The sequence below is a fragment of the Musca domestica genome, unplaced genomic scaffold (assembly GCF_030504385.1).
Source record: "Musca domestica strain aabys unplaced genomic scaffold, Musca_domestica.polishedcontigs.V.1.1 48, whole genome shotgun sequence".
Taxonomy (NCBI): Eukaryota; Metazoa; Arthropoda; class Insecta; order Diptera; family Muscidae; genus Musca; species Musca domestica.
This window is the reverse complement of record NW_026712340.1, coordinates 1,635,737-1,660,631: the sequence shown is the minus strand read 5'-3', so window position 1 is coordinate 1,660,631 and position 24,895 is coordinate 1,635,737. Positions and strand designations below refer to the sequence as shown.

The 24,895-nt window shown below is 33.6% G+C and overlaps 1 protein-coding gene across 1 annotated transcript; it reads left to right on the top strand.

Moving 5' to 3' along the window:
* Positions 1–7,535: 7,535 nt before the first annotated feature.
* On the top strand, positions 7,536–24,439 carry LOC101895407 (putative fatty acyl-CoA reductase CG8306). The gene is made up of 8 exons (XM_005175978.4): positions 7,536–7,775; positions 17,030–17,230; positions 17,295–17,799; positions 18,888–19,086; positions 23,492–23,731; positions 23,791–23,922; positions 23,991–24,113; positions 24,180–24,439. The coding sequence occupies exons 2-8, from the start codon at positions 17,033–17,035 to the stop codon at positions 24,313–24,315; spliced, it is 1,533 nt and encodes a 510-aa protein (XP_005176035.1). The 5' UTR covers positions 7,536–7,775; positions 17,030–17,032; the 3' UTR covers positions 24,316–24,439.
* Positions 24,440–24,895: the final 456 nt, after the last annotated feature.

Sequence of the window (24,895 nt, the reverse complement as noted above, 5' to 3'; positions counted from 1 at the left end):
GGCGGGATGCTGAACAGCGAATGGATCGATATGAATGGACTAGTAGTACAGAGATAGAAATTCCATAGCATTTATGACGATGACCTATATTGGGCTGTGGGGCTATGTTTATGGTGTGTAAACTAATTTACAAATACACACACACATATGTATGGTTCGATTTTACATGGAGCTTGGTTCGCCGAAAAAAGAAGAAGAAGAACAATGACCGTGAATATCAGCTATTTTTATTTCATTTTTTCCAAAAATGGTAGTATATCGACTGGTTTTTAAGTGGATTTTGGCGGATTTGCAAGAGAGTCATAGTAGAGAAAGTCATCTTTGGAGCGAAATTTTTTCTCTTGCTAATATTTTTGTTTTAATGGAGCAACCTTTTGACACCCAATAAAATTATTGTTAGGGAAGGGCGACCTAGATACTCAATCACAGAAATTTGTGTTTATATCGCGTGTAGACTGAAACTTAGAAATGTCTGTCAATTATGACCTTGGCATTTTTAATGAGTCACTATTGGGCGATGGTGTTTGGGAATTCGTTCAGAAAAATTGCAAAAATTCATAAAATACACTGGAAATGGGTCAATAGGCAAAACCCGGCTGGCAAAGTGATTAGTTGTTGGCTGGTCAATATGGTGACGAATAGATGGCGTTCAGCATAGTAACAACTCATATGTGAACCCTGTATTATTGCCGCCATTAAAAATGTTTTATTCACAGTTATGTCCATGATAAAATGATACAGGTAGTCGCATCGACACAGCTGCTGGGAATATGAACTGTCAAACCAATTTTGGAATTCTACATTTTGATGAAAAAAAATTTAAATTTGTAAAAAATATTGAAAAATGTATGTCATAACGATTGGTGCCGTATAAGAAAACTAATAAAATTATACTAATTTTTGAAGAAAAAAACATTTAAAATTTTTTGACATATCAATGTTCCCAAGCGCTGATGCATCAATCTGTATTCTTCGGCCATGGTTATGCCGTTGCAGAACGAGCTAGTTGAAGGGAAGTATTCCGTAAATGGAAAGATCGGTTCTATATCATGTTTATCATTCATCTATAGGGTGAGATGAAAAAACTGCAAGCAGCTTCAGACTGCTTTCATTTCTAAGCCACTCGTCCGACAGCTGTTAAAAGTATTCCAGTGATAGCTCATTATATTGTTTGCAAGCGTTCAAAAGCGAGAATTTCCAGAAAAAAAGTTATTCGCGATGGAATTCAAGCATGATAGTGTGATTTCTTTATATTTGACTGGAAAACCACAAGAGGCTATCGTTAGAGCACTCCAGAATTTAAATGTGAATAAATCTTTTGAGCCTCGTACCATTGGTCGTTACCGTGATACTGGTAACGTAGCCCGACGTCAAGGAAGTGGAAGGAAGAAAACAGCAACATCAGCAGAAATGGTTTGAAAAGTAAAGAAGCGAGTTGATTGAAGCCCGCGTCGCAGTGGCCGACAAAATGGCTCGTGAGCTGAACATATCGCAATATTCCATTCGGCAAATATTGAAAAATGAACTCGGAGTAAAGCCATTGTCATTCCAAAAAGTGCAAGAACTTACACCGCAACAGAAAGAAAATAGACTCAAAAGAGCTAAAGAGTTGCTTCGCTTGGCCGAAAGTTGTGAACTGCCGAATTTGGTTTTCTCCGATTGGAGAACATTTGTTGTCCAGCAGTTTGTAAACAAACAAAGTGATCGTGTTCACTTGCCAAAGAGGTCAGCTGAAAATGTGCACCATCAGTTGGCCACCAGAACTCAAGCGCCGGCCATGGTGATGGTGTGGGCCGCTCTCCGCACGTATTAATCGAGCTTGGCATCAGAATAAATCCCGAATATTATCGCGAAAATATTCTGGAAGGTGTATTAAAGCCTTGGGCACGCAAACATTTTGGCCGCAGTCCTTGGACATTTCTACAGGACTCAGCACCATCGCACTCAGCACGCGCCACCCAAGAATGGTTACAAAATGAGGTTCCTCGCTTCATTTTTCCGTTGGACTATTGTGTCTGGAGTATTTTGGAAAGCAAGGTTGGCACTAAGAAATACCAAAGTGTCGATCACCTCAAGCAAGTGCTTCGCCGGTAATATGCGAAAAATACCGCCGAGATGGTTTCATTGGCCGTTTGAAGGAACAATTCGAACAAATCTAAACTTATTCTAAAATTTGAGGCTATTTCCGACATTTTTTGCTTTCATTCAATAAAATGTAAAAATTATGGCGTTTGACTTTGTTCTTTTATCTCACCCTGCATATATAATACAAGTTTACATACGAAATGTTAGATAAGGTTGAAAAGAGGGGCGAAGCAATTCGCCGCATGCCCTGTTGGGCATACACTTAAGCCACTATAGACCTATTGTGCACTCTAGACTAAGGGTTTTTTTTTTGTCTTATATCATTTACCATGCTCTGATTAAGGTCTGGTATGGAGTCGTTCCCTAAGAATTGGGATCTGATATTTGCAAACGCTGGGCATTGGTGGGGACGCGCCTGGTAGGTGAAATGACAAACACGCTCAGGTACGAAATCTTTGTTTCATTCCTCTTAGAGTATGTTTACATGGAAAATCTCCACCCGGAATAATCCTGATTATTGACTAATCACAATGAATTTATGGTATGTGTATTAAGTCAGGAGGTTAACTCGGGTCGACTTTACTTTAAAACTCTTAAACTTTTGCAAATGTTTACTTATGGACTGCTATTTTGTGTATAGAAGTAGTAGCCGAGTTTAAAGTTGAAGATTCTTGCACGTAACGAAACAGAGTTTTTGAAAATCACATCCGATTGAATCAATGCAAATCAAAGACGAGTCTATAATAATAGACGTCTACTATGGTGTAGAGTCAATCATGTCAATAAAATTCGTGTGTTATTATAGAAAGCGAATCTGAACACCACCAAATGCTAATTTCAAATAGTTTAATGACCCAAAATATTCACAGAAGAACAAAAGTTGACATTTTTTCTTATTCAAGTTAGTCGGCATTATATTTATGTATCCATAAGATTTTATACATTTACATATATACAGAGGTCTACAGTCATAGTTTGAATGACATGGCATTCTTCCAACATACTTAACCTGAGATCAATCTGATTGATTTATCATATTCATCTTCTTTGCAAACTTTCTTCTTAACTCATGAATATTTATTAAATTAGTGATTTACACAAAAAGATTAGACTACACTCGAAGAAATATGTTTGTTGGGGTATAGCTTTTGAGGAAATCCAGATGATGGCAATTTTTTTTATACCCTACACCACAATGTGGTCAGGGTATTATGTCTTTGTGCATTTGTTTGTAACATGCCATGTATTCTTGAGAACAAAATGCAGGTCGCATTTAATATCCGATTGAGATGAAATTTTCCAAACAACATTTGTTTGGCCCAAGGACGAACCCCATTGAAGTTGGAGATAATCGGTAAAAATTTAGATATAGCTTCCATATATATCTTCGTCCGATTTGCCTTTTATTGTGCACCAAACGTGTAATATCAGCCCGAAAAGTATGGAATTTTTCACATACAATCAAATCAGGCCTGAAAATAAGTATGCCAAATTTTATCGAAATCGGTTCAGATATAGCTATAGCTCCCATATATATTGTTCATCCGATTTGTTATTTTTGTCTTCCGCAGCCGTAATATGCACTCTGTTACAACAATATTTGGGGAATTATAACAAATGCAGCTCAGAAATATTTTTGCTAAATTTTATCGAGATCGGTTTAGATTTGGATATAGCTCCCATATATAACTTCGTCCGATTTACCTTTTATTGTACACCAAACGTCTAATATTTGCCCAAATGGGATGGAATTTGGCACATGCGACCAAATTGAGTCTAGAAGTTAGTATGTCAAATTTGGTGAAGATCGGTACAGATATAGCTATAGCTCCCATACATATTGTTCATCCGATTTGTTTTATTTGTTACCCACAGCCGTAATATGCACTCCGTAACAACGATATTCAGGGAAATATATCAAATACAGCTCAGAAATATCTTTGCCAAATTTTATCAAGATCGGTTCAGATTTGGATATAGCTCCCATATATATCTTTATCTGATTTCAAATTAATTTTGTACAAAATGGGCAATACAAGTCCGAATTTAGAAGAAACAAATGCTTCGGCATATTTAGTCCTTCGAATTTTAAATTATAATTATAATCATAGGGTGTATGATAGAATTCTCCCATAAAAAACTTTTAATTATTATGTGGAGCTCAACTAAATTAGCAAAGTGGTGTAGGGTATCATAAAATCGGCCCCGCCCGACTTTAGGACTTTCTTTACTGGTTTAGAGATAGGAAAGACTTTGCCGTGGTAAAATTAAGAAGGTAAAGTCATTTTAAGAAAACATTCCCATCTCTGCATTTTCTGTAATTTACCTTGTCACATTTCACTACATAAAAACAGGTTCCCATCTCTGATTTGTATATGTACAATCGACTTATAAATACAAATTTTGACAATGAGATGTTGTCAAATGAATAATTTTTTGAAAATATTGTAAACATATGATTGCTTGACTTTACCTTCTTGATTCTCCCATGGACTTTGCATTAAATGCAGTACATACCGACACCTAAATGCATACCGACACCTAAAGTAATAAGTAATCGTAATATATTTGACGTAAAATGAAAGGAATTGACAATCTAAAAAAAACCGTTATTCGAAAAAAATCTGTTTCAATAAAGCTTAAGCAGTCCTATGCTAAAGCTTGCGCCATGGTAGAAGAATACAGGTAGATGCTTGTTCTTGGGAACATTGATACGTCAAATATTTTAAAATGTTTTTTTTTTTTTTTTTCAAAAATAAGTAAGTTTTCAGAAGTTTTCTTATACGACACCAACCGGAGGTGCTATGATATAAAATTTCAAAAATTTTTTAAAAAATTGAATAAATTTTCCATGTTAAAATGAAGAAGGTAGCGAAGTCCGTCGGTCTGTCTGTAATCACGCTATATTTCGAACGATTTGAGATAGAGGGCTACAATTTTGCACACATGTTTATTTTGACAGTAGGCAGGTTAAGTTCGTAAATGGGCCATGTAGGTCCACGTTTTCATATAGCCCCCATATAACGTTACATCCCGATATTCGGTATTTTGATGATTTTAGCGCCATTATTCACCGGAATTGTTTCAAATTTGATATTTAAAGTTCCACATGGATGCTACAGCCTAAGACAGAAAATTGTCTGTGCAGATCCATGTCTTCGTATAGCCCCCATATAACGGTACCTCCCTATATTCGGTATTTTGATTATTTTAGCGACATTATCCACCGGAATTCTTTCAAATTTGGTATTTGAAGTTCGAAATGGATACTACCACCTAAGACGGAAAATTCTCTGTCCAGGTCCACGTCTTCGTATAACCCCCATATAACGGTACCTCCCTGTATATTCGGTATTTTGATGATTTGAGCGACATTTTTAACCGGAATTGCTTGAAATTACGTATTTAGAGTTCGTAATGGGAAATTAAGTCTGTGACAGAAAATTGTCTATGCAGGTCCAGGTCTTCGTATAGGTCCCATATATCAGTACCTCCCAATATTCGGTATTTTGACGAGTTTAGGTACAATATCCACCGAAATTGTTTGAGATATCGTTTTTAAAGTTCGTAATGGATGCTACAGCCTGTGACCGAAAGTTGTCTAATCAGGTCCAGGTCTTCGCACAGCTCGGATATAACGGTACCTCCCTATATACGATATTTTTATGATTTTAGCTATATTATTCACCTTTTATTTCAAGTTTCGAATTTGAATATGGTAATGGCTTATGAGAAACAATGCCTTTGTAGGTCCCCGTCGTATAGACCCCAATATAACGGCTATATTCGGTATTTTCAAAATGTTAACAGAATTTTTTAAGGATTTTATTTTTTGAAAATTTCCAAATTCATTCCAAATAGTGGAGGGTATTCAAAGTTCGGCACGGCCAAACTTACTGTTTTTTACTTGATACATCATTTAATTTGCCTATAAAAAATTTTATATGCAATTCTCTAGCCTCCGGGGGCTCAGAAACTCTGAGTACAGGATACCTCTTAAATGGCTTCTATCTAACAAATACCACCGAACGGCCTTCGGTTTATAGAAGACATATAGAACGCTCAAAACTTCCCATTAAACAGAATATATCTTACTTCCTGTTATTAACTTTTTAATTTTCCAACAATTGAAATTAAATTACTCGTAATAATAGTTCTTGTTTTTTTTTTTTTTCAAATACTAAAAATAACATTTACGATTAATAAATTTAACACAGGCCGTTCCCTTCGAAATCTTCCCCATTGGCTGGGTAAAATTTCCGCCTCAAAGAGTTTTTTTTTTTTGTTGTTGTATTAGAAAAACCCTAACAGACAATTAACAACTCGTATGGCTTTGTCATTTGGTAATTGATTTAGATTTGTCGCCATGCCATTCATTTTTTTAAATATTCCCCAACATACCAAATTGACTTGAGAATAATATTTTAATAAGCTTACAAACATAAGCCTAAAGCTTGAGAAAATCTTGAGAATGTATTGAGAAATGTTTGTTTAACAATTATAGAATAATCGAAAAGGAACCCTTATTCATAAGCTTATTCTTGTAATTGCAGAATAAGCTTACGAAAGTAATATTTTATAAAGCTTATTTTTTCAATGGTAAAAAATATTTATTTATTCATTTTTTAATTATTTTACACATTTCATTCATTGATTGCCATCCCAGCTGTCACTGCATCCTGTTGCCTTGATACCTAGATGCTTTCTTTCCCCTTATTTGAGCTTCTGTATCTCCTCCACTTATTCTTCACTTCTGTTGCATTCCTGCAACTTTTTGACGCCATTCTGAAATGAGATTGAAATAATTTATACTACAGATTCCCAGATTTATTATTCATCATTACCTTAGAGTTTCGTCCGGAAATGGGTCCTAAATTCGCGTGATTTTGATTTTAACCAAAGAAAATAATTTTTTGTTGACAATTTTCACAAAAAAAAAATCAAAACAAATTTGTCAACAAAGGACAGATTTGAGAAAAGTTTGTGCAAAAAAGTGTTTCTCAAGCATTGTTGAAAAATTCTTATGATAAACTATTTTCATAATATTATTCTCAAGCTGTATTGTATTTTTGGTATGTTGGGTTCATATTTGTGTGTGTGCGTGTGTGTGTTGCTAACATGCAAAATTATTTTAGCCTCTTTTTGGTGGCAGCCACTCTAGCGTAGAATTTTTAAAAAAAAATTATAAGTCTTTGTCTTCGTTTTTCTTTCATTAAAATTTTTAGGGTTGGGGAATATTAAAATTCTTCAGAATTTAACATTGATTGCATGTTTGTTTTATGTTAATTTAATAATTGTTGTTGGTTTTTGCCAAAAACGCAAAAAATTAAACTCCATCAGCTCACGTCACAAGTCAAGCCAAACCAATAAAATTATCTCTTAACGCTAGCAGCCACGACAAGCAACCTTAAGCCAGCTTTGTAAGTTACGTTTCGGCCACTAGAATTTCAGTCACAGTTTAGATGCGTACGTGAAACGACTGTCAAAGAGGCGAGTGCGTGACTACAACACAAAGACGAAAGAAGGCGTGCGCAAGCATTTTGTTAATTAAGCAAAATCATTTTTTTTTTGAAACGACGATACAGAGAAGATTCAGATATTGTTTAGTTTGTCGTTTAAGTCGATCGGTGGAATCACAAACCAGAAAAGTTACGCGGACGCTGCGAAATTCGAACGAAAATAAAAGAAAAGTATGCAAGTGATAATTTAAACAAAGGAAATATTTCATTTAGAAAACATTTGAAAAAAAAATACAAAATAAAATATTTTAGTGAAAACATTTATGAATTTAATTAGAAAAATTAAAAAATATGTCATTAAAGGATAAATGTTTACAAATGTTTGAGCTAAAAAATTTAAGAAGTTACATGTTTTATCGTACTGAGACCAAAAATAATAAAAAAATGAGATGTGAAATGATGTGTTTTTAAAGAAAACATATTCAATATTTATTTGTAGAAGAAAAAAAATGGAGTGATGAGTGATTGATTCACTGACAGATCATAAACACAGAGACTTAAGTGTATAAGTTCAAGGTTTTATTTTAAATAAGTTTCGTCACTCCTGTGAGACAAGTTGATGATTTGGAATATCGTCCTGTTTTCAGACGTACATCTATTGAAAAATTTTGTGAGAAGTACAAATCGATTGAAAAATAATAAAAATTAATGAAATTCCAGGAAAATTTAAATATTTTAAAGTTATGGAAAATTACATTTCAGTATAAAAACTAGTAAATAAAGTCTTAAAGTCGGGCGGGGCCGATTTTATGATACCCTACACGACTTTGCTAATTTAGTAGAGGTCTGCATAACAATTAAAAGTTTTTATGAGAGAATTCAATCATACACGCTATGATTATAATTATAATTTAAAGTTCAAAGGACTAAATATGACGAATGATTTATATCTTTTAAATTCGGACTTGTATTGCCCATTTGATGCACAATTAATTTTAAATCGACCAAATCTGGCAAAATATTTCTTAGCTGTATTTGATATATTTCCCTGAATATCATTGTTACGGAGTGCATATTACGGCTGTGGGTAACAAATCGGATGAACAATATATATGGGAGTTATAGCTATATCTGAACCGATCATCACCAAATTTGGCATACTAGCTTCTAGACTCAATTCGGTCACATGAGCCAAATTCCATCCCATTTGGGCAAATATTAGACGTTTGGTGTACAATAAAAGGTAAATCGGACGAAGTTATATATGAGAGCTATATCCAAATCTGAACCGAAATCTATAAAATTTAGCAAATGTATTTCTGAGCTGCATATATGATATTTCCCCAAATATTGTTGTTACAGAGTGCATAATACGGCTGGGGAGGAAAAAAATAACAAATCGGATGAACAATATATATGGGAGCTATAGCTATATCTGAACCGATTTCGATCAAATTTGGCATACTTATTTTCAGGCCTAATTTGGTTGCAAAATTGCATACTATTCGGGCTGATATAACACGTTTGGCGCACAATAAAAGGCAAATCGGACGAAGATATATATGGGAGCTATATCTAAATTTTGACCGATTATATCCAATTTCAACAGGGTTCGTCCTTGGGTGAAACGAATTAGTTGTATTGTTGCGGCCTGTACTTTGTTTGTACATGGACAGACAGACGGACGGACATGCATACATCGACTAAGAATGTGATTCTATGCAGATCATCAAAAGGAACAATGGGTCTATCTCGTTTCCTTTTGCCTGTTACAAACAAATGCACAAAGACATAATACCCTGACCACCTTGTGGTGTAGGGTATAAATATACTATATTTGTAACTACGTTTATTTCAGTGAATAGAAATTGTGATGCTACTGACAATATTTTTGGTACTTCAAATATGTTAGTTACTCAGTTGTACTGCTGACATGTAGGGAAATCGACTCTGTGACTGATCAATGTATAGACGTAACGCCAAATATACCAGAGGAATCTAAAATTTTTGTTTGAACCAATTTTTGATAAGGCTTCCGAAAAAAGTAAAAAATAACCTATAAATATGGTTTTTGGACCCGGATACCTTACACATGTGATTATAAAACTTTATTTGTAGCAGCAAGCCCAAGAAGATTGCGACTAAATGCATTGTTGGACTGAGCATATTTATAAAGAGCGCCATCTATGTTTGAGCTCACCAAATAAAATAGCAAACCAAAACTGACGGCGTTCCTTGCGACAAGTTTGGACATTTTACAACATTTTAAACGTAGCCCTATTTATTACACCTGTTGTGGGATTCTCCAACTCTTTGTCGCCCAAAATCGCTAAACTTCATACGGAAATTTTTCATAAAAAAAGTTGACAACTGTCGGTAGATCTTGAAATACAGATACATTTAAGATTTTTCTAGTTTAAGTCAACGACTGGCTGCTTTGTTTAAGGTTGTCTTAGTTCGATTTTGGTCCATAATTAAAATACCCTCCACCTGTCGGAAGGAACTTGAAAAATTAAAAATAAAATCCGCCGAAAAATATTGCTCAAATATGGGGGCTATACGAAGACGGGGTGAACTTCAAATACGAAATTCGAAACAATTCCGGTGAATAATGTCGCTAATATCATCAAAATACCAAATAAAGGGAGGCACAGTTGTATGTGAGCTAAGACGTAAACCTGCATAGACAATTTTCCGTCATAGTTTATAGTACCCATTACGAACTTCAAACACGAAATTTGACATAATTCCGGTGAATAATATAGCGAAAATCCTGGAAATTCCGAATATCTCGGGGTAGCGTTATATGGGTGCTATACTAAAACATAGACCATATACATAAAATATATATAGACAGTTCTCTTCCAGGGGTTAAAGTACTCACAGAGAACTCCTTGTGTAGAATATCAGACAATTCCATTGAAAAATATGATAAAAAACTTCAAAATACTGAATATCGGGGATACTGCTATTTCGAACTGCAGACAATAGACAGATCGGTTCAAACTTTTAGCTTCCTATCTTTACTTTGTTGGGTCTAAAATTATTATTTCGTTGAGTTACAAACGGAATGACGAACTCAATATACCCTCCGTACTATGTATTGTGGAGGGTATAAAAACACATTTATAGAAAATAATACATAAATAATAATTTGAATAATCCAAAAATTTGGTTCCAAAATTTTATTGCCAATTATTTACATAGTGTCTTAGCGGTTTAAATTACTTAATATAGGTATGGTATCGTAACAACAGATGTATTTACACCTGGTGACAAGATTTTGACTCTGTCTTGTTCTATCTTTCTATCTATGCAAGTGAAAAAAGCTTTTTATGTACTATCACCTTTACGAAATTTGTTGTAAAGTTTTTATCAGACGGAATGTTTTTTTTTTTTACATATGTGCTGTCAACGTGCATTTCAGTGTTTATGTCAAAATTGTCATTTTACACACGACTCATAATTGTGGTTATCAGATACTTGCAATGTTTTTTATTTCCTTTCCTAATTACATTGTTATTATATTTTATTGTACAATAAATTTTTGTAATTTCTAAATGAGTTTTTGCCACAAATTTGATTTTGTATAATTGTGCGCAACAAATCTTGATATCTTGATAAAATTATATTTTTCCGATGAAAATAGTAAACGCTGTGAACAAAAAAGTACATATATATATCACAAATAAAATGGTGAGCATGTATCACACGATAATTGTAACACAAACATATGGAAAATTTGACATTGCCTATGCAAAAACATTCCGCCTATAGAGCTTAAAATTGATTTGAGTTCTCATAGCACATTTAGACTACTCGTAAAACATCTACCAAATTTTATTTATACAAAAAAATCTCGCGTTATTTAGATATAACCATGAGAGTATTTACATGCCGATCAGCTGATGTTTTTTTGTGTGCCGTATTTTCACGTCGATGACAAATTGAAGCTTTGATCTATTTTAGCCTTAAAAGTGGTAGGGTACCAAATTTTGTACAGGTTCTTGAACGGTGCTTTGTGATTTAAAAATTACTCGTGTAAATGAGCGATTGGAACTGTATAAAACTTCATGTTGCGACAAACGCCATCTGTACTTCACTTCCTTGGTTTATGAATACATAGCATGGCAGAAGAATACAGGTAGATGCATCAACGCTTGGGAACATTGATATGTCAACATTTTTTAAACGTTTCTTCAAAACTAAATAGATTTTTATATGTTTTCTTATACGACGTCATTCTGAGGTTATTATAATAAGCGTTTTTCAACAATTTTTACAAATTTAAATAATATTTCATTCAAAATTTTCAATTCCAAAATAGGTTTGACAGTTCAATGTCCCAGCAGCTGTGTCGATGCGCCTACCTATATTCTTTTACCATATCTGAATACGGGAGCAATATGCATATATATTTCATATCGGATTTAAAATAGGCCTGGTAGTAAGAATAGTTATTTTGGTATTGTAAAACTATTTGAATAAATCCTGATTAGGCTGAAAATGCTCTTTACCATAGTAAAAATGTCTTATGCTAATTCGATAAAAGTGGACTTTTTGTATTAGTAACCCTCACCTCTATTTTTAACGTTAATCTATACATAATGTTAGAATCATATGTAAAGTGACTTGCTCTTAAACGATCCCCACAATTTTGAAACTAAAAATAACCGCTTTGTTGTAAAGTAAAAATTAATACATTTATATTATAATAATGGTATCAGTACATTCTATTGCGTTGTACTTTACACATGACACTTACATAATATGTAAACTAGACCTTTGTAGGCTTTTAAGATACTCGGCGAGAGGATATCATAAAATGTAGGCGAGATAGGTTAACTACTTCATAATTTCATGTTTTTTGATTGTTTGGCTATATAGCAGGGTTCCGGTGTGTATAAAACCGCTTTGGTAAAGGCTAGTTCACACATTTCTTAAGAGGCATATGAAAATTGAATTGTTTACATTTATACCTAGAATTTTTAAGGCATACTATTAAATCCTCTTCACAATTTTAAAACTACAGCGAAATGCTTTAGATTATTTAATAAATTATATGATGTAAACATAGTATAAGTTAAACATAGTATTAAGCCTTATTTATATTTATTTACAAAACGTTTTATTTAGATTGTCAATTCTTTTGATTATAAGTCAAATAAATGGTGAGTCTTTGTGAAATGTGTAACTTAGGTTTCGATGTAAAGCAGACTAACTTTAACTTTAAAAAAAGTGAATTTGAAATGTTGTGTAAACTGGCCTTAACAATTTTTGACATTCAAATAAATACTGCGCTATTGTTGCTACGTTTTCAACGTGATGGTGATAAAAATATTGGTTCTGCCCAACTTTATGCCATTTATAAATGTCTATGACCGCAAATCTTTATGCAAATATTTAAAATTCATAAAACGAGCGAATTCTAAAAACTATCAAATTCTATGGATAGTTATGAATAAAAACTTGATGAATTATTTATTTTTTGCAAATTTTACAAATTATTCTTAAATAGCAGACTAGTTGATGAAATATATTAAACTTTTTGCGCAGATATGCAAATACATATAAACTTGATTTGTAAATCTTAACGCAAAGATTTTAAAGTAAACACGTGCTAGTCACCGTGATATTGTGTTCTTTGCCAAAATTCCAACAAAAAAAGTTATGTCACCAATGAACATGGGTACAGGTGAATTTTTATTATTTTCGCATAGTTTGCATTTTTGCCATTGCCAATCGCCATTGTAGAACACGCAAGTGTTATGAAATTCTTTGCAGATTCTGCATATTTTACCTAGCTTGGGGTCATGGTTACGTGCAAATAAACAGAGTGTGATAACTAACGGCTCGAACGTGTTGTTATTGGTTTACAAGAATTTTTGTTACGAATATTTCGTTCTCATACTAGATTCACGAAAATGTTGAACATTTTTTAAATATTTCAAATTTAAATGAGGAGATTAGGAAAAAATGATAGAAACAACCAAAGATTAATCATATTCTCTATAAAAAACAATACAAATTATTTGAGATTTTAATGCAGAAGAAGACTAAAAATGGGACTTTTTATAAACAATATTAGTTGTGTTCCAGTACTTTTTTAGTAGTAAAACTAGCAGAAGAGAGAACAGTACGAAATGCCATTCTCATTTAGGTGTGCTCAAAAAATAAGGGAACGGAAAATTAGGAGAAATGCGATAAAATGTCAACATTCAAAATTCCAAAAGAAAACAGTCTAAATCGGACTTGTGAAACCTTACTGAAATGGATGCCAAAAATTAAAAAAATTAGTATTGAAAATAAGTTAAAATTAATAATTATTTTTGAATGTTGTTTATTTAGAAAGTTTTGCTTTAAGAATGCTTTGAAGAGTATTTAGAGGTGGAGTTTTCTCAAAACCTAACCCCGGAGAAGCTGACATGGTTGGAGGCGCCGCTTAAAATAATGTTAATTCTGCTAGAAGACTTAATGCCACAAGTTGAGAAGACAGCCAGCCTAAAAAATAAAAAGAAAATGTTCGCAGTAATAAGCGATCATCTTTCATTTTAAACTTAATTTTTCAATTTACCTTTCACTAATTTTGCACTGTTTTAAAATACGTTTTCTTCGTCTGATTCCTCATTCAGCCTCTTCACTCCTGGAATCATCCAAAAGTGAATACATCAGTTGCTCCATATTTTCTCTTTTTGTTTTTTGCACGACAAATATTAGTTTTTCTTTAGTTTTTAATTTTATCTTTTTTCTTTACATTTGTTGTCACGCGCGAAATTTGAAATGTATCAATAATTATTCAACCTTGTTAGCCCTACCAATTAAATGTCAAGTTTACAATATTCACATTTTTGCTCGGCCAAATTCATGTAGGTAAAACAAACAGGAATGTGTACTACTCAGCGCCATTTTTTTTCTCGAGAGAGCTGCAAGTGTTGCTAGTTTTTCGAAGACGGGAATGCGTTGTAGCAGAATTAGCACTAATTAGTACTAATTTGTAGGTTCTGGAACACAACTATTTTGTTACAACAGAGTAAGTCATGAAATGATATAAAAAATCATATGTTAAGTGACTTTAATTTATGTACTCATATGAATTTTATATTTAAAGTTTCAACTTTTTAGAAAAAATTTAAAAAATGTATAAGAAAAGACAATTCTTTCTTCTGCTTGTATCAGTGCGTATTTCATGGATTTCCATTCAAATTGCCATCAAAATCAAAAAAGAAGTAGTAAAAACTAAATTATGCTACTAGAAATTAGGAACCATGTTGTATGGCACGTTAACTCGTATACGTAATGCCAATTCGAACATTGTATAAGCGTTCTCTCGATTTTTCTTTTTATTTTGAAGTAATTTTTGTAAAAAATACTCTCATTTTAAGCGGTTGTGCAGAAAGTGTGTTAAAGTGAACAATGTAGAAAATTCTTTGTTAGATGCGACAAGTATTTCATACTTTAGGGTAAAACAACAAATAGAGTGCGAATCACGTTCCATGTGAACTTGATATTAGTGTACGGTTAACTCATGCTAGAAGAACATAGGTAGACGCATCGACACAGCTACTGTGACAATGGACTGTCAAACCAATTTTGGAATTGAAAATGTTGAAAAAAAAATATTATTAAATTTTTGTAAACATTTTTGAAAACCCGAATTATAATAACCTCCGAATGACGTCGCATAAAAAACATATAAAAATCTACTTATTTGTTAAAGAACATTTACAATTTTTTGAAATATCAATGTTCCCAAGCGTTGATGCATCTACCTGTATTCTTCTACCATCGGTTAGGCTGCAAATACATAAAAAGCTTGAAGTCATGGCTAGGCATATTAATGCCAAATTATAATGAAAAACGACGGCAGGATTTTAGTGGGGCTCTGTAATTCCTTTGTGAAATGTCACAAAATAGGCCGTGCCATGACTTCAAGCTTCTTATTTACTTAGCCCTTTAACTTCTCTCTTCTCCTTCATTCCTTCAATATTACTAAACGTTTAGAAGTGTGCAACCATGGCCCTATTATAATGTCTTCCTTCGAGCGAATTAATCTAAAATTGGATCGGCAGTTCATTGTGCCAGCAGCTGTATTGATGCGACTACCTTTATTCTTCTACCATGCGCTCCTGCGATAATCTATCAAAACACAAGTCGAAAGTAGTTTTCATAATTATTAAAATCTGAGCTCTCTTTTCACAATATAAAGAAAAATGACCCAATATTGCGTTTAAGAAATGGAATAACATAGTGCCATAATTCCTCATCTCAAATTCGAAGTATTACTTATGTGCTGCATTGACGGTCGGCATTTTGGAACAGCGATAGGCAATAATCTATATTTGTTTCCGGATTTTACCATATGCACGAACAACCCTTGACAAAGAGTACTAATTTTTTCATCCATGGGGACGGAAAAAATACCTCTTCCCTGGCATCTCTTTCTTTCTGCAAATCTTGCATATTCTCATTGCAGCGAATTCAAATTTAATTGACAGATTTTTTGGTAATCAGCTGAGCTTGTGTATAACATTTCTACACTCTTTTATGTGCTAAGATAATACTGCGCTCTCCTTACTTCCGTTATCAGACGAGAAAGTTTACGGATAAGAAGAGTCAGTTGTATGTGAGAAACAAGCAGTTGAATGATGTAAATGTCTCTTTTTAACCGGCTCTCTCGCTCTCTCCCATAAACGCACATTTAATTCCGACAAACTTTATATATCTGGATTGGGATTAAACTCGTCATTTAAATCAATATTGCTTTCAAATTGAATATTGTTTTTTGAACCTCTCTACCAACAGTTTTCTGAATCATTTGTTCAATAGTGAACAATTGACAGTCACAGGGAAATGTTCTCTCACCTTTCTATTTACAAATTCTGTAGCATTTTTGCCTGAGAGCATGGTAGAATTATGAATTTAAAGTCATGCAATCATATGTTTACAATTTTCCCAAAATTATTTATTTGACAACATCGCATTACCAAAATTTTTTATTTATAATATATATACACATGCACACACACACACAAATCAGAGATGGGAACCTGCTTTCTATGCAGTGAAATTTGACAAAGTAAATTACTGAAAATGCAAAGATGGGAATGCTTATTTGAAATGAATTTACCTTCTTAATTTTACCATGGTCTAGAAAAATACAGGTAGATGCATCAACGCTTGAGAACATTGATATGTCAAAATTTTTTAAATATTTCTGCAAAAATAAGTACATTTGTCTATGTTTTACCACACAACGCCAATCGGAGGTTGTTATAATATGCATTTTTTTAATAATTTTTACAAATTTGAGTAATTTTTCATTCAAAAATTTCGATTCCAAAATTGGCTTGACAGTTCATTGTCCCAGCAGCTGTGTCGAAGCGTCTACCTATATTCTTCTACCATGAGTAGTTCTATAAACTATTCCGTTATTATATTCTACATCGACTTGACTAAAATTTTTGACAATCTCCATTATTTTCCAGAAAATGTCGGCGTTAACACCCGTTCAGCAGTATTACAAAGACAAAACGATATTTATTACCGGTGCAACCGGTTTTATGGGCAAAGTTCTCATCGAAAAATTACTCTATTCATGCAGTGAACTAAAGGAAATTATCATCATTTGTCGGCCTAAGAGAGGTAAATGTCCACAGTCACGTTTGGAGGAGATATGGAAGGCTCCTGTAAGTCCTATAAAAAATTATTTTTTTCAGATATAATTTATAATTATTCCCCTGCTTTTTGCAGATTTTCCAACGCATCAAAGACGAGAAACCACATGCCCTGAAAAAGGTGACCATGTTTCAGGGCGATATCACATTGGAATATTTAGGCCTATCCGATGATGAATTAAAATATGTTGCAGAAAATACGAATATTGTTTTTCACATGGCTGCCTCATTGAAAATGGAATGCCCTCTGAGCGAATCGATTAACATGAATTTGGCCGGAACACGACGTGCACTCGATGTTGCACGTAAAATGAAAAATCTTGTCTCTTTTGTCCACCTATCGACGACATTCTGTAATTACGATCACAAAGTTCTGTACGAGCAGGTTTACGAAGTACAACAGAAACCTGAAGATTTAATGCGTCTCGCCGAATGGATGGACGCCAAGACATTGGATGCGATAAGAAAAGATTTAATCGAACCTCACCCGAATAATTATACCTATACGAAACGTTTGACAGAGATTTATGTTCGCAATCATTACGAAACGATGCCGGTTGTAATTGCCCGACCAAGTATAGGTAAGACGAAACAGGAAATGGGAAGATGAATGGATTGAATCTCGATGGTATTTATACCAATTAATTTTTTACGGGTTAGAGGCAATTATCGAGTTTCCTCTGCATTTTGAGATCTTAATTGGATTAAAGGCAAAAATACTTAACACCTTATTTACACCGAACACGTTTTTATAATTATACATCAATTAAATGATAATTTAAACAATGTTAACACACGCCAGGGTTCTTGTGCGTTATAACCCCCTTCAATGCGCATTAAAGTTTTTGACCTTCCAGACATTTTGATTCCATTCTATTAACATCTATAAACAAAAATAATAATTTTTTTTTCTTAATTTTTAGTTAAAATCATTTGATCGCCTATTGTGATACCCATTTTGATTTTCACAAACGTAAACAATTTTTTAGGTTTTCGGCAGCGTTGCCACCATGGTAGAAGAATATAGGTAGACGCGTCGACACAGCTGCTGGGACAATGAACTGTCAAACCAATTTTGGAATTGAAAATGTTGAATGAAAAATTATTTAAATTTGTAAAAATTGTTGAAAAACGCAAATTATAATAGCCTCCGAATGACTTAGTATAAGAAAACATATAAAAATCTACTTGTATTTGAAGAAACATTTAATTTTTTTGACATATCAATGCGCCCGAGCGTTGATGCATCTACCTGTATTCTTCTACCATGGTTGCCACTAAAAATTTGTAATAAATAAAAATAACGACTTTGGAGTGCACCATATTACCGTCGTAAAAACACAATGTCCTTTAGCATGTAATCTAAACGCGCTATTAAAACAGAAAAAATCTTATGCATTTATGCTTTAAAATCACATTTTTATAATTTACCATGGTAGAATTAAGAAGGTAAAGTCATTCCGTTTGGCATCTTCTCATTGTCAAATTGTTTATTCATAAATTCATTGCATATATACAAATCAGAGATGGGTACCTGTTTTTTATGCCGCGAAATTTGACAACGGAAATTAAAGAAAAAGCAGAGATGGATAGTCTTATTTACCTCCATAATTTTACCATGTAATTTACATGTTTTGAAAACACAAATAATGTTATTTTATTATTGCAGTCACGTGTGCCTATAAAGAACCTCTGGAAGGATGGATTGACAACATGAATGGTCCAGTTGGTTTAGCCATTGCTGGCGGTAAAGGTGTTCTCCGTTCGTTGATGTGTGATGCTGATGCTAAAGTTGAAAATATTCCCGTAGATCATGCCACAACAGGTCTTATTTTCATACCGCATTATGTGAATCAAATGAAAACCAGGTATGTATTGGAGATATAAGAGTTTTAACAATAAGTTTTTTTTTTGTCAAAAAGCAATGGAGAATCGGGTCTTCTCTCAAAAGGAAATACTCTGCATATCTTTCATATCCCCTCAAAGGTATTTATTATATTTTTAAAGGCACTTCGGACAATCGGAAAGCAATGGCTGACCCAAAATGACAAAGTGTGTGCAACTATATTCCGTTGCAAAACTAAAAGATTGAGCTGCTATCAGACAATAAGGCTTTTACATATGTGCTGTCACATTTATTATCCATGTGTGTTTCCGTGTGTATGTCAAAATTACCTTTCCACACATGACTTATTATTCATGCTATTACACACTTGCATATGCTTTTTTTTATTTCCTTTGGTTACATTGTACTTTCTAAAAAATTATAATACTTTATGGGTGACTTTCAGCGTGAATTTAAGTTTATATATTTTTACACAAAAAAAGAACACATTTGGTTAAACTGTGTATTTCTAATGAAAATAGGGGTCGCTGTGACCGAAAAAGTACATATAAACTTTACTCGCATCGACACAGCTGCTAAGACAATGAGCTGTCAAACCAATTTTAAAATTGAAAATTTTGAATGAAAAATTATTCAAATTTGTGAAATTTGTTGAAAAATAAATATCATAACGACTTCCAATTGGCGTCGTATAAGAAAACTTATAAAAATCTACTTATTTTTGAAAAAAAAAAAAAACGTTTAAAAAATGTTGACGTATCGATGTTTCCAAGCGTTGATGCATCTACCTGTATTCTTCTACCAAGAGTATTTCACAACTGAAATGTCGCCCATCCCATGGTACAATGAAGAGAAGGTAGGCCAACTTTGAAAAAATTGCAAGTATAGAGGTCTACCTATTTGGCTTGTAATGTCAGAATTAGTATCAGAACAATTAAAAATCAAAGAACTTGTTGCATTTATTTTGAATAAATAATTGAAAACCGCGATAACTGAATGAAAGGTCAACACTTCTTTTCAAAGTCATGTACTACATATCTCTAAAGGATTATTTTGCTACAAAAACTCTAGATTTTGTCGATGCATACGTTGAAATAAGCATTTTGAAAACACCCGAATTTGAATGTTTTCTGAACCATTTTTTTGTTATTGAAAAGAAAACACATATATAAACAAATAAATCATCACATCATATGGTATCATAGCCCTACCTTGATATCATTGTACCATGGTCCATCCGCTTTTGTATTCCCCGACGTGATTTACTCCAAATGAAAGAAAGGTTAATTTTCGACTACTTGCCTTGAAGTACATTTACATACAAAAACGTTACTCTGGTCAACCCTGATAATTGGCCAATCACAATAAATTGATAACAGAAGACATGCATTAAATGCTGTTGTATGTAAACGCCTTATGATTAATTTAATAGCAGGTAGATCCAATTACGAACATTGATATTTCATTCAACAATTTTTGCAAATTTGAATAATATTTTATTTAAAATTTGGAATTTCAAACATGTTTTGACAATTAATTATGCCAATAGCTGTTTTGTTGGATTATTCTACAATGGTTCAGACATTGTTTAGGTCACACTTTACTTTGCTCACGGTTTAATTTCACGATCTGATTTACGACTGACTCTTTATTCCCTCGTATTTATGGGTCATCATTTACATGGAGGTTCCGGGAATCACAATTCCGAATATTATACAATTTTCCAACGAAAGAGAAACCACGCACATTCGCAAATAAACATACACACATATAAAAACACACCAATGCATGTAAACAACAAAGGGACAGTATATATAAATACGAGTGAGTGAGAAACAACGCATGGAGTCGCACTGAGGTCAACTAAGCAAAGACTGATACATATACAGGGTGAGATAAAAAAAACTGCAACCAACTTCAGACTGCTGCCATTTCTAAGCCACTCATCCGACAGCTGTTAAAATTATTCCAGTGACAGCTCATTATATTATCTACAAGCGAACAAAAACATTTTGGTGAGAGTTTTCCAGAAAAAAAGTTATTCGTGATGGAATTCAAGCATGATAGTGTGATTTATTTATATTTAGCTGGGAAACCACAAGTGGCTATCGTTAGAGCACTCTAGCATTTAAATGTGAATATTTGGTGTCTCGTACCATTGCTGGTTACCGTAATACTGAAAGCGTAGCCCAACGTCAAGAAAGTGGACGGAAGAAAACAGCAACATCAGCAGAAATGGTTCGAAAAGTAAAGAAGCGACTTGATCGAAACCCGCGTCGCAGTGTCCGAAAAATGACTCGTGTGCTGAACATATTGCAATATTCCATTTGGCCAATATTGAAAAATGAGCTCGGGGTAAAGCCCTTGAAATTCCAAAAAGTGCAAGAACTTACACCGCAACAGAAAGAAAATAGACTCAAAAGAGCTAAAGAATTGTTTCGATGAGAAAACATTCGTTGTCCAGCAGTTTGTAAACAAACAAAATGATCGTTTTTACTTGCCAAAGAGGTCAGCTGAAAATGTGCACCTTCGGTTGGCCACCAGAACTCAAGCGCCGGCCATGGTAATAGTGTGGGCCGCCATAACAGCCGATGGTCGCTCTCCACTCGCATTAATCGACCGTGGCAATAGAATAAATGCCGAATATTATGGCAAAAAATTCAGGAAGGTGTATTAAAGCAAACATTTTGGCCGCAGACCTTGGACATTTCAACAGGAATTAGCACCTTGCACTCAGCACTCGCCACCCAAGAATGGTTACAAAATGAGGTTCCTCGCTTCATTTCCAGCGCACAATGACCTCCAAAATCTCCGGATACCAATCCGTTGGACCATTGTGTCTGGAGTATTTTGGAAAGCAAAATTGGCACTTAAAAATACCAAAGTGTCCATCACCTCAAGCAAGCGCTTAGTCCGGGAATGGACCAAAATAAATAATCGGGCAGCGTATGATTTCATTGGTCGTTTGAAGGCCATAATTCGTGCCAAAGGTGACTAATTCAAACAAATCTAAACTTATTCTAAAATTTGGTGCTATTTCCGACATTTTTTTGCATTCATCCAATGAATTAAAAATTATGGCTTTTGACTTTGTTGCAGTTTTTTATCTCTCCCTCTACGTAAATATGAGAATGAAAACACAACAATAAAAATAGAAAATTAAAGGCTTTATCAGAAGAAATGTTTCTTACATATCGAATGTCAAATTTTCCATGTGTAGAAGTTGAAGAGTAGAAGATGTGTGTGACACATGGATGACATTTCAGTTGTGAAGCTTTTGAATAAATTACATATGTACTTTTTCGATCACAGCGAGCCCTATTTTCATAAAAAAAATAGAATTTAATCAAAGGTATTGTTTGTTTGTTGTGTGAAAATATATATAAAATTAAAATTTCCATAAAAATGCATCCAAAAGCATGGTAAAATTAAGAAGGTAAAGTCATTTCACATAAGAGTATCCATCTCTGCATTTTCTGTAATTTGGCCTGTCAAATTTCACTAAATAAAACAGGTTCCCATCTCTGATTTCTGTGTTACCAATGGATTTATAAATATAAATTTTAACAATGAGATGTTAGCAAATGAATAATTTTGAAAAAAAAATTTAAACATATGATTGCATGACTTTACATTCATAATTCTACCATGTCATAAATACTATATAATCGCAATGAATAAAAAACATATGCAAGTGTGTGATAGCAAAAATTAAGAGACGTATGTAAAATGGCAACATAGTCAATCACACTGAAATACACATGGATAATAAAAGTGACAGCACATATGTAAAGAACATATGTAAGAACATTAAGCGTAAAAAAACAATAAGGGTGGAAATACATAAAGCGCATATTTGCCGGGCTGAAGCATGGCAGAGAAATACAGGTAGATGCATCAACGCTTGGGATCATTGATATGTCAAAAAATTTAAATGTTTTTTTTAAATGTTAGTGGATTTTTATATGTTTTCTTATACTACGTCATACGGAGGCTATTATAATTCGCGTTTTTCAACAATTTTTACAAATTTAAATAATTTTTCATTCAACATTTTCAATTCCAAAATTGGTTTGACAGTTCATTGTCCCAGCAGCTGTGTCGACGCGTGTACCTATATTCTTCTACAATGGGCTGAAGTCATCAGCTGGCTTCTTCGTAGATAAACCAAGACGTTTTAGGTTGACTTAGTTCGATTTTGGCCCTAGGCTCCTTTGTTCATTTCCGAAGAAGCTAGCCAGATAAGCGCTTTATGTATTCCCACCTTAAGGTGCTTTCTTTGGGAAATTGTGGTTGCCACCTAATTATTGTCTGAATTATTATTGTCTTTCAAAGTACCATGGAGTTGGCATTGCAACAGTTCATTCACTATTTTTCCCTAGTAAAACAATGTATGAAAGTTCTTTAATTTTTATTTTTTTTTTCAGACCCGCCGAAGTACCCGTTTTCAATCTCACCCTGGGAGAAGATCAAAAAACCAGCAGCAGGTGGGTGGTGGAAAAATCAATGGAATTCAATAATGAATATCCTCTGAGCATGCCTCTGTGGTATCCCAATTGCACACTGACAATGAACAAGTATTATCATTGGATCAATGTCGTTCTGTTTATGTGGCTGCCGGCTTTGCTGATCGATTGTCTGCTGACACTGTGTGGACAGAAGAGATTGTAAGTGCAAAATAGAGAAACATAGCAAAAACGAAAGCTCATAAAAGATTTTTTTTCAGTTTAATGCGCGCCCACAAACGACTGATGGCCGGCCTGAAAGTTTTACAATTCTTCACCACCAAAGCATGGAATTTTAAAAATACGAAATTTATTGAGCTATGCGAATCACTGACAGTCGAAGAAAAAGCAATGTAAGTTTTGCGAATGAACTTTAACACTATTTTGAATGAAAAATTTATTAATTTATAATTTCTTTTAGTTTCCCCACACCTCTGCAATTCGATAAAGAGGAGTACATGTTCAATTGCTGTATTGGCGCCCGACAATATGTCTGTAAGGAACCCATGAGTAATGTGGCGCGGGCAAGAGTTAACTACAGAATGTAAGTCCAATTTGAATGTCTTACCATTATTTATTTTTAATTTTCTTCCGCTCACGTCACTTGCAGAATGTACTTTCTGGATCGTGTTTGTAAAATTTTCCTATGCAGTTGGTTCTTCTATTGGTTCTCGTCGAAATTGGGACTCGGCGATTATGTGTGTTACATCAATCCGCTGCATCTAATAACTCCTGTAAAACAATAGAATTTCGAATTGTAATTTTAGTTTAATGCGAAATTTTAGTTTAATTTTTTTTTTGTAGTCATAAGTATGTTGTAATATTTAATAGTTAACAGTTCAATAAATTATTATTATTATTTGTCACAAATTTTTATTTGGGTTTTAATATCCTGATTGGGAACTGACAATACGAGTTTACTACTCTATTCATAAAGTTAAGGGGGTTTGAACATGGTATAATTATTTCAAGGTATTCCCATTTCAATTTTTTCTCATGATAGTTTTGTAATTTCATAACGTGTATACAGTTTTTGTGTGTGTAGGTATTGTTTTGAAAAATACAAAAATAATTTAAAATATTTTCAAATTCTGTTAAAATTTAAATTCATATTAGAGTTTTTGCGAAAAACAATGTTTCCGTTTTGGGATGAAAAAGAAATGCAATTGTGAAAAATCCACGGCGCTCCATTCGGTTTTCGCTTTTTTCTTTTGTATGACAAGTAAAACAGCAGCTAAGTTCGGCCGGGCCGAACTTTTAATATCTTTTGAAAGGAACTTAATATATTAAAAAAAAATCCGAAAACTACCACTTAAATGACTATAC

Excerpts from the sequence above, each read along its gene's own strand:
- LOC101895407 (XM_005175978.4), top strand. The coding sequence starts at position 17,033 with ATGTCGGCGTTAACACCCGTTCAGCAGTATTACAAAGACAAAACGATA. Across the intron at positions 17,231-17,294 it reads AGGAGATATGGAAGGCTCCT|ATTTTCCAACGCATCAAAGA; the intron begins GTAAGTCCTATA and ends TGCTTTTTGCAG. Across the intron at positions 23,732-23,790 it reads CTGTGTGGACAGAAGAGATT|TTTAATGCGCGCCCACAAAC; the intron begins GTAAGTGCAAAA and ends ATTTTTTTTCAG.